Genomic DNA, 15,553 nt, shown 5'->3' with positions numbered 1-15,553 from the left:
CATAAAAGGCATGGAGATACAGCAGGAAATGGGACACGTGTAATGCTGGTTTATTCTACACTGTGCTTTATTATTGGGCTTAAGCAGAAACGCGTCATTCAGTAAAATTACAAAAGAGAGTCTAGGGACCAGAGAAACGTGGAGTTGAGGAAAACAGGGCATGAGCTGCGACAGCAACCCAACTGCGAATACAGCTCAATCGCATTGTGATAGACTTGGCAAAAATCCACACGTACCACCCGGCACTCTCAACTGTGCTCAAAATGTCTGAAAAAGCTTCTTTTTATATGTTCCCAGATTACTGCATTGTTTCTGTAAATTCAGACTGTTGTTCTTGATTCCAAAGAGTCGAGGACAGTTAGCGCTAACGAAGAACAGCAATAAAACAAAGTTGCTGAGAGTTTGATGGATTAGTGCAGGTTTTTCTTTTCTCTGTCTGAAAAAAGCAATGAAGCAGATCGGAGCTCTGACACGCGAGGAACTGCAGAACAGAAAACAGCAGACAGTTCAAACAGGTGCAGCAAAAAGTTTTGACACCGGTCCTTCATGAGTTCTACATTCTCCATAAAGGATTACCCTGATTCTGCCAGTTGTATTGTTCCATTGTGTCTTAATACAATACAAAACATGTAAAAATATATTTTAAAAAAAGCGCCGTTTCAGTGACGAACTCATATTCGATGTGGTTACAAGCACGCGAAAAAGAAAATACAACCAGTGCATAAAAATACAAATATAAGTGTAGTAAAAACAAACAAACAAACAAACAAAATCAAATAAAGGCATTAAAAATGAATGAAAAAATAATAAATAGACAAATAAATATGCATGTTGGCAGCAGTTCTGAAAGTGACGTTACATGTTCTGATCAAATCTGATTGGCTCATATTACGTTCCGTAATGAAACGCCTTACAACCATACTGCATTTCCATGGACTAGATTTTAACCTGCTGTAGCTTGTTTTCATTTTTTGTCTTTGCATTTTCTGTCATCCAGTCCTAGATAGAAGTAAAAGACTATAAAATATGCAAACCTATATACAGAGGAACAGAGCAAAAAAGAGAAAAACATTTACAGTATATTCAGTAGTTCATGTATATACTTATATATATTTATAATAAAATTTCTCTTTTGTCTTGGTATGTCAACCATACATTTCCAGATTGCCATGTAAACAGTTGCAGCTGAAACGTCACACGGATCGAGAGAGAGAGAGAGAGAGAGAGAGAGAGACAGACAGACAGATGTAAATAAGACTCGTCGAAAGCTAACACTGAGATCCTACATGACGATGAGCTTCATAAGCAGACGGAATGCATATCCTTGCAAAAAAGATCCTGGAATACCTGAATAATGACCATGTGTCGGAAAGATAGAAGGCAAAATGCAACATTCTCGGAATCAGTCTGAAACCAAGTCGATCCAGAACTAAATTCCCCATTGAAATGAGGTGAACTGACTACTGCTTAATCACTACCGTTCAGTAAAGTGAACCAACCAGCTTCGGAATTCGTATATATTTACAATAGTTGCAAAGCACAACCTAGCCTAATAAAAAGTCCTCACCCGCTAGAAATTGATCCCAACCAGTCTCGACACGATCAAACCCCCCTTCACACATGTAAACAACGCGATGTGATGATGCAGATTCAGACGATACTTGTGCAAAACGTATATAATGCCCACCTGATTGTAACCGTAAGCAGACGTCGAGTGGGTGTTTCGATAGATGGCTGTGTCAAGCTGCACAGATTTTTTGATGTCAACAAATATTTGAAGGCTTCGCTGTTAGCTGTAGTAGGCTAGTCGCCTTTTTGTGTTTTACGTTTTTTTTGTTGTTGTAAGAAGTAAGAGTTTCTCCGTTGTTTTGACATCATTAAAATGAATGGCTGCTAGCAGTGCGCGAACGCGGCGGAGTTTAAAAACCGTCGGATGTCTGTATTGAAAGCCGGCGTTCAGGATACATGCCGTATGTTTGTTTGTTCGTATATCACACGCGTGTTTGTTTGCGACTGTACACCGTAGGGTGGGGGGCAGGTAGGTCCGAAACGTTTTCTGTCCTACTTCGTAATGCTCCTGATTCTCTTGAAACTCTCAAACGAGAGGCCTTTTTGCATTCGTAGATATAGCATATACACATATATACACAAAGTGTATCGGGTTTCATCCCCTTGAGTGAGTGTGTGTATATGTGTGTGTTTGTTTGCGGATACAGGTTGTTACTGTATATATCGGATCGAGAGGAATGCCTTGCAGACTGCAGCTGCCGATTTGAGTCTTTGCAGTGGTAAAAGTCCAAAGCAGAGCAGGGGTTCGGACTCTATGTTAAATCTACAAAAAACTACAGCTCTACATATTGAATAGCCGGTTTCTATATATACACACATAGAAAATATATGCATATAAATACATATACGGGTTTTGGGATTAATATCGTATGTATCCATATATATGCTATACAGGTGCATACATATGAATACATATTGCTTGAATGTCTGCTATACATATACATATTGTATGTACGTTATATATAAACAGGATTGTTTATCTCGAACCTTTTTAAGATGGTCTCTTTACTACAAGGTCAGGACATTAAAATAGAAAAAGGTAAGGCTGCATTATGGAACAACCCTTCCCATGCACCCTTTCTCTCACCACAGAGAAAAAACTAGAAGTGAAATAAAAATAAATATTCTTCATTTTGAGCAGTAATTGTAAACTAGCGAAGTGAACGACCCCGACGGGCCATCAGAAATAGGTCTGCCAGTATTCAAAAGCATATCAGCAATCTATACGTATGCATTTATGCATATAGTCATATATGTTCTTTTTATACATATATCTTTTTTTAAATACAACTCTTAAACCGATTGGCACAGCAAGAGATGCAGTGGTCCGACTATGTTACAGGTACAAGTCTTTTTTTTTCTCATTTGCGATAAAAAGGTTTGGTCATTTGGTCCCTACACAACTAAGGAATGACAGGTAAATTCTCCTGGCGGACTGAGGCTGCGGTTTGTGGCAGCCGTCACCCCTGGAAACGGACAGGCACTCCAAGAAAAAGCTGGCCTTCCCGAGTCGAAGCGACTTCGTGTCCTGAATTGTCACATCCTTCCAAAAAATTCAAGTCTTTCAAGTTTTTTTCTTTTTTTTTAATCCTTTTTTGTTGATTTCTAAAACAGTTCTTTAAAAAGTTTCCCCAAAGATGTCTTCAATATTACATGATTCCCCTCTAAAAGTTTATCGTAGTTTAAAAAGTGTTTTTTCCTACTTAGATTCGGTGCCTTCTGAGGCCTTACATTGTTTTTCTTTTTTTTTAAAATATATATTTATATATATTTGATGTTGGTCTTCAGTAGTTCGTCCTGTGGTCCTGCAAAATAAGGGCGTGGGGTTCAGAGAAGGGAGTACGGTATGGTCCAGTTACTCCGCAGCTCCCCTGAGTTTAATTCTGAAGTCCAGAAGGTCCGTTAAGCCCGGTGGTGGTGATGTTGTGTCGTGCGGCTGTGTTCTCCTTATCTTCCGCTTCAGCAGTGTCCTATCCCCAGCCCTGATGATCCGAATCAGTTGTGTTTTCTTAGATTTCAATTACATTTAGCATGTTATCAACATGTGTTCCAACTCTACAAAACCTGTAAGAGAAACACAAGACAAAAAGCAAAAATTAAACCTTGCTCTTAGAGAAAAGGGTTTAAAGGGCTAGTTCACCCAAAATTATTTTTTTAATCATTTACTCAACCTCATGTCATTCCAAACCTGTATGACTTTCTTCTGCAAAACAAAAGATGCTATTTTGAGGAACACTGGTGGTAACCAAACAACATTTGACTTCTACTATATAGACTCCAAACCACTCCGATGTAACTCCAAAATATCTTTTGTGTTCCAATAAAAAAGAATCATATACAGATTTTTAACAACATAAGATTAAATAAATAATATTTGTCTTTACTTTTGGGTGAACTTTTCCTTATAAGTGTTTTATCTTATTTTTTCAATTGCTGTTAAATATCTAAACGCTCTTAAAACAAGATACATTTGGTGTTTGTTTTCAAAGAATTAATCATGAATTAAGTTTATTATTTACCCCAATTGGCAAACTATTTTTTATTGCTGTAAACATAATCTAAGATTTAGTCAAAAAAGAAGCAAAACAATATTCCAAGAGTTAGAAAATATATTTAGAACTGTTTTTTTGGACAAAGCGTGATGTATCAGAATAGTGCTGGGGGTTGTGTAGTAGTGTGAAAGAGTCGTGCTGTGTTGTCTATTGCGACTCTGCAGCTAACAGAGGCGTGGATGGCTCACTAGCTATGTAAGTAGGTAATAACTTGGCCCAGTAAAAGGCATCAGCAGGGTAAATTAATGACACAGCATTGATTTTCCATCTTCATTTAGATGAGGGCATTGGAGACAGGAAGAGATATATGTTATTATGAGATACATGTTCACCATGGAAACGACTAATCTCCCCCCGCCCGCCCCAGAGACGAAATCTCTCCAGAGCCGGAAGGTGCCTTATTTAATATCATATGCTATTATACTGCCGGATTAAAGTCAATATGAAATGGCATATTCGATAAGAAAAAAGTGGCTTGGTTTTATCCCTCGGTGGTGGACTGTAAACACCAAAAAACACATTTTTTGTAAAGGCTGAAGGTGAAGTTCGTGTCTGAGATCACACTGATGTATGCCAAAGCTTCTTTCTCAAATCTATCATTATTTATTACTCCCATAACATTACATTCACATTACCCTGCAATAAATTACCGAATTCACACAGAAAGGCTGCAGCCCGAAGGCATACATAACATCAACCCGAATAGTTGTTTCACAGACAGAGCACATTATTACATTTTGATGAAAGATTACGGAGAAAAACAATTTTATTGGAAAAACATGCACTGATAAACCATGTACAATACATGTAATACAAGAACGCATATTAAGAATGAAAACGGGATGATTTGATTTTCATGTTGACTTTAAACAGCACTGACCTGTTGTTCCCTGTGCGCAGCGGTGGCCTTCACCCCCCGGGTCAGGGGTGGCTGGGGCAAGGGGGTGGGGCTAATATGGGCGGTTGGCATCCTTTGGCCTCTTCAGCTGCACTTTGAGTCTCTTCATGCCGATCTGAAAGCCGTTCATGGACTGGATGGCCGCCTGGGCGCTGCCCGGGTTATCGAAGCTCACAAATCCTGGGAATGAAGGGAGGAGAAGATAAGCACCAGATGGATGAGAGAGGAAACCACAGGAAATGCGATGGACAGATGGATGGATAGGATGGAGGGAAGGCAGAAATGTGAGAAATAGGTCACAGAAAGGTTTTAATGAGAAAGGGTGACAAGTGAATGGACAGAAGAGCATTGTTACGTTTACTCAAATTATCATGTCACAGATTCAGCAGATACATGTTTAACATCCAACATATATGCACAAAGTCAATCCATACAATACAACAGCATACGTGTGATACACGATCATCAAGAATCAGAAGCACAGAGAACATGCAGACCTAAATACACAATATCCAGTCACTCCGAGGCTTAGAGAGGCCAAACGTCCCTTTCAGACAACATGCAACATCAAAAAGTCGCAACGAATTGGCTTGTTACGTTGACTACAGGCTAAATGTCACAGAAAACCCTAGAATAATACTTGTAAGGTTAAGATTCAATCCAAACAGGAGCCTATTTACTGAGGGAACACTGTGTGGAGTAGTTAGCTAACTCATCTAGCAACACTACTAACTGAATTGTCATATTCAGACGAGTTAATATAGATGAGCAGTTTGCCATTGCTTTTCTATCCTACGGTTAAAATGGCTAATGTACATCTTACAGAAACTTATGAAATATATGGCATAGATTATTGCACGTTTTTCCAACCTGATCTCACCGGAATTCGTAACTATTTTAAGAGCTGGCTAATTCGTACGTTGTGAATCGTACAAAAATGTATGATTACTAGAAAAAAAACTGAAGCCACACCCCTAACTCCGCCACCAAACCTAACGTCAATGGCGCAAAAGTAAATCGTACAAAAACTCATACGAATGAGAAAAAATTAGCCACCTCGTAAAATAGTTAAGTTTTTGCCATGAGATTGTGTTGCATTTTCATACGTTTTCTATATTTCTTTCTATTTTTTACTTTTTGTCTCTGATGTCTTTTCTAAAATGTATTTTCTGTAAAGAATAATGCAAAACTGTTAAAAGCGCTATAAGTTATATAGCTAAATTAAAAATAACAAACAATTATTTGCCATGTAAGCAATTTACTGTATAATTTGTATTGTAGTTGCTGTATTTATTTACAAGAACGTCTGCTTTCATACAATCTTCACGTATTTGGCATGTAACTGGCATTAAACCAAACGTGTAAATGTACTATGAGATTATGAAAAAAACAGTTAACAGCTTTCATAGTTTCTTAGTCTTGTCAGCAATTTGTAAACGATTAGTTGGCTATATGGGGTCTTAGAAATGTAATGACAGGCTTTGGATGTACCGCATATTATTCTGTTCTATCTTTTTTCTTTTTAAAGAAACGACTTGCTATTACATTATCAATATCAATAAACGTATTTTGACGTACAATGGAAGAACTTCTGCTGACTAGACAGCAAATTTCTGCCAGTTAGCACATGAACACTTCAACACTCATTTTTTCTCCCATTTTCTCATTCTCTTCGTCTTGAGGTGGTGTGATAATTTCAGCCAGCTCAGCATTTCACATCATCACGTCTAATTCTTCGTGGGTCCCCCTGCTAACAGCGGAGGTTTATATTCTAAGTTCAAATCGAATACCGCTGTTTGTTCATGCATGCGATGCCTCTGATAAGTCAAGGAGCCACTGAAGCTTAAGATAGCACTAATTAAAATACACAGGTTTACGTTCATTGCAAACGGGATACACAAACACGCTTCCGCAGTTCCCCCTACAGCCTAATGTCCTCCAATGATGACACTGCAAAAAATCAGTCTCGCAAACAGTATTTTTGGCTGGTTTTTCAGGAACACTAGCTAAACCTCTCTAAAACAAACTAAATTAACTTAAAAACAACATTGTTTTGGCTTTAGATTATTAAATATATTTTTAAAGGAAGATTTTCTTACAACAATTAGCAAACTATTTTTGTTTGTTTATGGGGACTGAGGCTGTCAGTCACAAACATTAGGCTTAACATCTAATTCTGTTTCATCTAAAATTGAAACAGGATGAATAAGTAATAAGAATAAACTATATATAATTTTCAATGTGCCTTTAATATATAAAAATAAATAAATTACAAATTAAAGTTTTTTTTTCTGAAATACATTTTGTTATCTTTAGATATTTGATCGATGCTTAAAGGAAGAAAAAAAACTAAAATTCAAATACAAAATATATATTTTTGCAATGTGAGGACATAAATATGCTAAACGTTGTGGTTTTTGTCTTATTGGGAAAGCTTCGCTGTGGTAGAGAAATGAGGTAAAAATGTTAATAGTGTGAGTAGGAATGAAAGTAATCTTCACAGGTGTCTTATCATTTTTACCCACCAAAGCATTTACTTTGGTTTGTCGCCCGATCCACAAACACTTTGGAGGAGATGACATTACCGAAAGGCAGGAACATCTGCATCAGCTCGCCGTCCCCAAACTCCTGAGGCAGGTGATAAATAAACAGGTTACAGCCCTCCGGCCCTGGAGACAGAGAGACAAGGAGACAAAGACCAAGAGGACAAAAGACAGAAAAATAGAGAACAGAAAGTTTATTATTAACTGTTTCATTATTTGCACAAATATCAGAAATAAAATGCCTAGAACTTCTAAGGTTGTAAATCTAGACCTGTACTTTATAAATGGAAAATTGCATATTTATCAAATCACGCACATAGAGTCTTTTCATCAGGACAGCAGTCGTATGGCTTCTGATGAAGATCAACTAGTTAATAAATCCCAAAATATTTCTATGACTTATGTTTGCAAGTAATGGATCTTTCACCATAGCAACCACTGGAGGGAGATGATGCCACAATCTTATACAACCTCAGCCAAGGATCATTGCAGTTTAATATCAATTGTATGTGTTTAAATCAGTGGTTCTCAAACTAGGGGCCGTGGCCCCCTGGGGGGCCCAAGATGGATCTAGGGTGGCCACAGATTTTGTGGCATTTTATGAAATATAGAAATGTATCATAAATTGTATGCAATCAAACAGAAAAATAAGCCCACCAACCAAAAGAATTGAAGTTCCAGCATTGATTAACTGAATATGTTTTTGGTTTAATTAAAATAATAAGTTTAGGATTATAAGTCTTTATTTGTGGAGGGCCGCAAAGTGATGCACCATACTCAAAGGGAGCCTTACAACGAAAAAGTTTGTGAACTATTGGTTTAGATGTCTGTATCATACTATCGATTACCACTCATTTTGATTTAAAAAATAATTGATGGTAATATACTTACTTTGCGCTTACATAAAAGCCAAGATGACTAGTGGGTGTAAAAGCAGAGATGTTGCACTTGCTTACACAAATTCTTGTTTTTCATCGAAAAACTTGTTTGTCATCGAATAACAACATACCACCAGCAAGCAGTCCACAGACAATTTAAAATAACCCAGAATAGTCCTCCAATAACGTATACTGTACATGTACGCTGTACCAGAGAAAACATGACAGCTTCAGTGTAACTCTATCTATACACAAATCTTGTTTTAATAGAAAAAAAGCAACCTGATGCAGAATCAACTCTATTATTCTGAACGTGTCTTACATGTCTGGTTCTGTCACACTCACCTTCTCTCTGTTGCTGGGGAATGATAGGGGGTGGCTGGGGAAAAGCCTGGCTGATCTGTCCGTATGCAGCGGGGAAGGCTGCTGAGACACACACACACACGCCAACGTGTCAGATAACGCGCATAAATGCAGGACCGTTTTCACACGCTTAATGTTTATTTATGTAGACGCGGCACGTTCAGATGCAGAGAAACCACGAGCGGCCGACCGGCGGAGTGACAGACCTGCATACTGTTGGACTCCTGCATAGGCCTGCTGAAGGGGATCGGCTGCGGTGGGACTCTGAGCTGCAGAGAGAGAGAGATAATAGACGAGAGCGTTAGAGACACAGTGGGGGTCATCGAGTGCGTTCGAGTGTGTTCGGCAGCTTACCTCACAATCCCTCCCTCTCATCATCCCTCCACACAGTTCACCCTAAACAATTAAGCCGTGGAGCTCTATAGCAGGGCCCTGCCAAGCTTTTCCCAGAGAGTTGGAAAAGCAGCCCGAGAGCGTGTGGAGAACAATATAGACCCACACGTCTCCACGGCACATCAATCAGCTGAGAGCTTTCACTGTAATAAAGGCAATTCTGCCCCGGCCCGCTACGATCCTATATTTACTTTTCTTCTAAACACCAATACACAGATGTACGACTCAGTCACTTAATAGTAAACACTATCAGGGTAAAGATTTCAGCACCCCGTCTCTGGATTGTTTGGGGCTTATTTGATGGATGGCTAATGTCACACCGAAAGCAGTTAAAGTAAAAGTTTGCCCAAGAATGCGATATCGGTCATCGTTTACTCACCCTTATGTCGTTCCGAACCCACAAAATAGTGAAATATGACACACTTTCTTTATTACATACTATCTCTATAAACAAAGTGCTCCATATAACTGTCCAAAACCAAACTAAAAGTCCACCAACTTTAGCAGTCCCTGCCAAAGATCATACCCATCAACTTTTCCACACCAAATGTCAAGTTTCTTAATAAAAGTTTGTCCTGACACGTGTCTTTATGATCACCAAGAAATTCCTCGAGTATTGTTACTAGAGTGCCTTTCAGCGTGTATTACTTCGGGATGGATGGAGACTTTGACCATGAGGTCAACAAATGGGTTTAATGTCCTTGGTGGTGTCTGCACAACATACATAATTTAAATGAGCTTCTACTTTGTTCCGAAATAAACTACATTATGCTGACGTTGTTGTAAGATAGTGTATAATTTATTTAGACGGTCAAAAGTCTGGCTTGACTTAAATGTAGACGATTAATACAGCCTTAAATAGATTTAATAGTGAAAACATAAGACGTAAAAAGGTTTGACAACCCCTGGTCACTCAACGCTTTCATTATATAAACGAGCAACTCCTTTACGCTTCAATGGGAGAAAGAAAAGCTTACGGGTTTGAAGTCATGTAAGTTAGTAAATAAAAAAGTCATAGAAAGATAATGTAGAAGTAAATCATTTTATGTGACCCTGGATCACAAAACATAAGGCTTGGTCATAAGGCGTAATATTTCGAAATTGAGATTTATACATCATCTAAAAGCTCAATCAATAAGCTTTCCATTGATGTACGGTTTGTTAGGATAGGACAATATTTGTCCGAGATACAAGAGAGTGCAAAAAAAACAAAATATTGAGAAAATCGCCTTTAAAGTTATCCATCAGAGGAGCTGTGAAACAGGTTTGTTTTAAAGCACTCTATTGGATTACCGCTGTAATGACGTTGTGGAGAGTAAATGAGCCCGAAAGCAGAAATTCTAAGCTTTACATAGATACCAAACTTGAGTGGGTCATTTCCAAAGAGCGGGCAGCATCGAGCGAAGTTGGTAGGCCTGTTATCGGCCATTTTTGTTCGCGATTTTGCTGTTTTTATACATTTACAGTAGGGAATTTACAAAATTCCTAATGATTGTTGGCATAAAAGAAACATTTTTGGCTGGTAATGGAAATTTGCATACCAAATGATTAAAATGTATTAAAATGCATGCACAAAACACAACAATAGCCACACTACAACAACAGCAAAAAGTCACTCAAATTGACAACAAAACTGACTAAACAAACATAAATAAACATCCCGCATTTCTTTTACCTCTTTCTGTATTGTATTAGTTTCCACTGTGCACTAAACACACATACACACCAACACAAACGGTAATACAACACTGCACGACACTAACAAAGGGTCTCGGTTGAAATTTGAGGGAGGTCGATACCTTCTGAGAGCGACGACAGGAAACAGCTTCCCTGCACCCCAAAACAACTCCGCTGCGCCACGCCCAGGCCGCCCTTCTCCGAATCTTCCCTAAAGACCACCTCCTGAAAAACTGAGATACAGCCGAGAGACAAGCGTTTGATTTTCTCTGTGACACTGGACATAAAAACAACTCCACAACACACACAGACTCGGAGCCTGACAGCTAACTGCCGACCGGCTGAAAGCAACTCCAAACAAAGTCTTAAAAGAAGGCTGTGGTGCATGACACATACTAAGACACATCCACAATTTCTGAGCAGCTAATGAACAGCACACAAGATAAATTGTGGTAATTTACAAACATCAACCTCAGTTATGCTGCAAAAATGCTGCAGATCATTAGTCAAAACTATGACTCACTAAAATCATCAACATTTACACAAGACACACACTATAACCATGCATTATTTTTAATTCAATACGTTTTGCATATTCAAAATCTGCTATATATTTGTGGATGAAAATAAGGGTTAATGGAAACTAAATGTGTAGATGCGTCTTTGATAGGGTAATACCTGGGTAAGGATGGATTCCATTGGTAAACATGGCCTCTGCTGGGGGCTGACCATTTGCCTGAGGAGGTGGCAGTCCTGTGAAACCGTTGACACTGATTGGAGATGGAATGCTGGTCACCGTGGGAGCTGTGATGCCAGGGGGCGTGCTACCACCTGGGGGCGGAGCCAGAGAAAGGAGAGAGGATGCTACTGAGCAGTCTGTTGAAAAACTACACATCTATTTTCAAGTTTAGTCAACACAGAATGTTCCTTGTAAAATGCCCAAGGCTTTTATCAAACAAGTAAAAAAGTGAGCTCACTACAAAGCAGGGTACTACAATTATTAAAACATTTTGTTAATTAAAGTCAAAATATCGACATGTAAATGTAAATGTAATGGAAGAACATAAACTAAACAAAATTTAGATAAACTGTTACCCTAGCAGTAAACCAAAATAATCTGGGGCACTAATATTATTAACTGGAACTAAATAAATACTAAACTAATACTAAAACAGAAATAAAATAAATAATAAATAAAATATAAATAAGCACATAACAAAATTGCTAACAAATATTTTATTATTTTAATATTATATTTTACATATTTCAATGATAACCAGTAGGTCACAGCTCTGACATTTAGCTGAGGCACTAATATTATTAACTGGAACTAAATAAATACTAAACTAATACTAAAACTGAAATAAAATAAACCTATAAATAAATAATAAATAGAATATTAATTAATATAATAAAATGACATAACATGAAAATTAACATAAAAACTAAAAATATATCATTTATTTTAAATATAAAAACATATGAAAGTAATTTCAAAATATTAATAAAACTACAATAAAATAATCTTTATGAAAAATATGATTGTATATTAATAATTAGTATATATTTTATATTAATAATAATATATTAATAATTATTATTTATGTTAAAATATATTTTAAATAGTTACATGATAACCAGTAGGTCACAGCTCTGATAAAAGATTTTCTTCTTGTTTTGTTCCCACACATTAAATATCAAAACACTGTGCTATGTGTAAGTACATTTGTCTGTGTTTATGATCTCACCTGATGTTGGGGTCATGGGAGCCCCTGGGAGGCCATTGATGGTGGCCATGTGTTGCATCTGTGCGGCAGCAAAAGCAGCCATGGGGCTTAGATATCCTCCCTGACCTACTGATGCCATCAGTGCGGCCTGCTGCTGGACCTGAGGGAAAACACCCAGCCAAACACACACACTACTGTAAATAAATATAAGAACATGCTACGACGATAATACAATACAAAGAGCATTGTGTATGACCAAGATTTAAGAGTCAACACTTTTTTTTTTCACTGAATAACAAGGAGACGCTGCAGTATTGGGGGGAAATAGTGTGTAATAAGAGAAAAGCGACAGAAAGCAAGAGAGACAGAAAGAGAGAGAGAGAGAGAGAGAGAGAGAGAGAGAGAAAGAGAGAGAGAGAGAGAGCAAGCACTTGCCTGTGCATAGGCACCATACGCTCCAAACTGCAGGGCCATCGGATTGAAGATGCCCATCTGACCAGCCATCTGCTGCATACGTCGAATAGTCCGTTCCTTATCTGTGTCTGCAAACTTCACCACCAGGCTAGAGGAAGCGCCCTAAAACACACACACAGAGACAGAATGAGGATCCTCTTCAATGTGCTAATGATACAAAAGTGCACGATCAGACACATTGGCACTCACAGGCATGGTTTGGCTGCCGTGTAAAGCACTAATAGCGGCCTGAGCTTCTGCATGAGTGGAATATTTCACAAACGCACAACCTATAGGGAAAAAAACACAATTAGAAACACTTTAATATCAGCACGGCATTGGAATGACATGATAATCAATATTACTGTATAAACAGATCAAGGATGACCTCTTGAGAGAGAGATTTGAATATACACCGCTAGCATTTATTCAGATCTTTGTGAAAAATTCATTATCAAGTTGCATGATGTTTGTTAATGACTTGGGCAAATAAAGAGATGAACGGGACCTTTGCTGTTTCCGTCAGGACCTCTGAGGATGGTGCACTCCTCGATACAGCCAAACGATTCGAAAAGACGCCGCACGTCGTCCTCGCACTGCTGCTTGTTTAGCATGCCTACAAACAGCTTTCTGTCTTCTGAAACAAACATAGTGAAGTCGTGACATACCACATAGAAAGAAAAAGCCATTTTCTATCCAACAACTTTATTTAATCTCTCAACAGGAGATTCTATTTTATTACGCTCTTTGTATTGTTCTTCATTTTTACATTTCTAGCTTTTCTAACCAAATGTATAAAAGCAAAATGAAAGAGAATGTTTTTTCCCTCTTGCAATGAAAAAACACCATTACTGAAGTGCAACAGCACAGACAAAATGTAAAGTCCCAAAGTAAATACAGTGAATCCCATCTCAAACTGAAGCAGAGGATCTCCAAACACATTCACACAATCAATCCCGCAATGCATGTTTGTTTTATCCAATATACAGATTTCTGTATCTAAATCGAGCAAACAGCCGAACACATAGTCTGTGCTACTGTATAATGAAATGGGTTCACAAGCGAGAAATCTGTGGAGAACCTTTCTCCTAGTCGATCCCGCCACCCCAGGAGGCCTTGTTTATTGTTTGTGCTTTTATTTATCAGATTATGTAGACATTATCGAATTACCCATCAGCGTGAGGGAAACAAAAGGTGTATTGTTTCAGGGTTTTATTAGCTTGTAATTGCGCTGTCAGTGCTGCGTGTTTTAAACTCGAGACAAGGAAAAAACAAGACGCATATTTATAGGATGTTCAGGGAATGAGAATGGCAGTGCATAAATATTCACGCACACATTTATTTCGCTTAATTAAATCTAAATGAGGACGTACACTTCTGTTTTAATATATTGCTAATTATAGACGGTTTCAAAGCAACAACATAAAGAAACGTTACTGCGCATGCAAGCTTTTGTGGCCCAAACTTAACTTCGGGTACACATCCGCAAAGAATAGAGTCCCTAGATGATTTCTGATAACAAGCAAAAGAAATAAGAAAATTACATTAGCGAGCAAGTTAAAAGTATGCCAAGCCTGTATTATTTTGGCTTACCAGTAAAAGAACCGTTACTTGGCTAAACGAACAAACAACAAATTGTTTATTTAATACAATTATTATAAAACATTTATATATATCAAAATGAATATGAATTGATTAAAATATAATAAGTTATATTTAGGGCTGTCAAACGATTAATCGCGATTAATCTCATCCGGAATAAAGGTTTGTGTTTACATAATATATATCTGTGTACTGTGCATATTAATTTTGTATTTATAAAGACAAAACATATACATACTTGTCTATAAATTTTAAATGTATTAATTTATATTTACCAATAATTGAAATTGTAAATAAAAGTTTATTAATAGTTATATTTTATATTTTTCTTAAATATATGCATTTATGTGTATGCGTTTATAAATACAAAATGAATATGCACAGAACACCAGCATATGTTATGTAAACACAAACTTTTATTCTGGATGCGATTAATCACGATTAATCATTTGACAGCCCTAGTTATATTATTAACCACTTGCCAGACTGATAAACCATCACAGACCGGAGCTTAACTTCAGGCCAGGTGCATGCGTCCGATGAAACGTCTATAAATAATACTGACTCCAAACCGTAATCCTTCCACTAAAAGAAAACGTTTTGCATTTTGAGAACAAAAAAAACCCCAATTGTTGTTCTCCAGACATCTGGGAACACAAAAAACTAATCTTAATTACTACATACAATATATTTAAGATTTATTCATGAATTACTTTTGTCTCTTTACAAAAGGTAGCCTGGTATTACCATATTATTTGGTAATAATATAGTATTACCATTGTTTATTTACAGAGGTGTGCCATGTAAACATGGTGTCATACGAAGTACCATAGTCTGATACCCTTACTGTATTTTTTACTCTAGTAAAATTGATCTTGAGTTTTTGCTACTTAGGAAA

General features: G+C 37.4%; 1 protein-coding gene across 5 annotated transcripts in view; it reads right to left on the bottom strand.

The window, feature by feature from the left end:
- Positions 1-43: 43 nt before the first annotated feature.
- celf4 (CUGBP, Elav-like family member 4) overlaps positions 44-15,553 on the bottom strand; it is a 75,556-nt gene continuing 60,046 nt past the window's right edge. The window contains exons 4-14 of one of the 5 annotated variants that reach the window (XM_057360742.1): positions 13,562-13,687; positions 13,264-13,343; positions 13,036-13,176; positions 12,622-12,760; positions 11,552-11,704; positions 10,996-11,106; positions 9,010-9,072; positions 8,786-8,866; positions 7,605-7,688; positions 5,002-5,199; positions 44-3,633 (exon numbers count right to left, since the gene is read on the bottom strand). In XM_057360742.1, the coding sequence (XP_057216725.1) occupies positions 5,072-5,199; positions 7,605-7,688; positions 8,786-8,866; positions 9,010-9,072; positions 10,996-11,106; positions 11,552-11,704; positions 12,622-12,760; positions 13,036-13,176; positions 13,264-13,343; positions 13,562-13,687 (1,106 nt within the window). In that variant the 3' untranslated portion in view covers positions 44-3,633; positions 5,002-5,071. Of the gene's footprint in view, positions 3,634-5,001; positions 5,200-7,544; positions 7,689-8,785; positions 8,867-9,009; positions 9,073-10,995; positions 11,107-11,551; positions 11,705-12,621; positions 12,761-13,035; positions 13,177-13,263; positions 13,344-13,561; positions 13,691-15,553 lie in introns of all 5 variants that reach the window. The other 4 variants (XM_057360740.1, XM_057360739.1, XM_057360737.1 and 1 more) reach the window with 4 other exon arrangements.

Source organism: Triplophysa rosa, linkage group LG19 (assembly GCF_024868665.1).
Source record: "Triplophysa rosa linkage group LG19, Trosa_1v2, whole genome shotgun sequence".
Classification (NCBI taxonomy): domain Eukaryota; kingdom Metazoa; phylum Chordata; class Actinopteri; order Cypriniformes; family Nemacheilidae; genus Triplophysa; species Triplophysa rosa.
The sequence above is the reverse complement of the archived record's forward strand: the minus strand, read 5'-3'. Positions and strand labels throughout refer to the sequence as shown.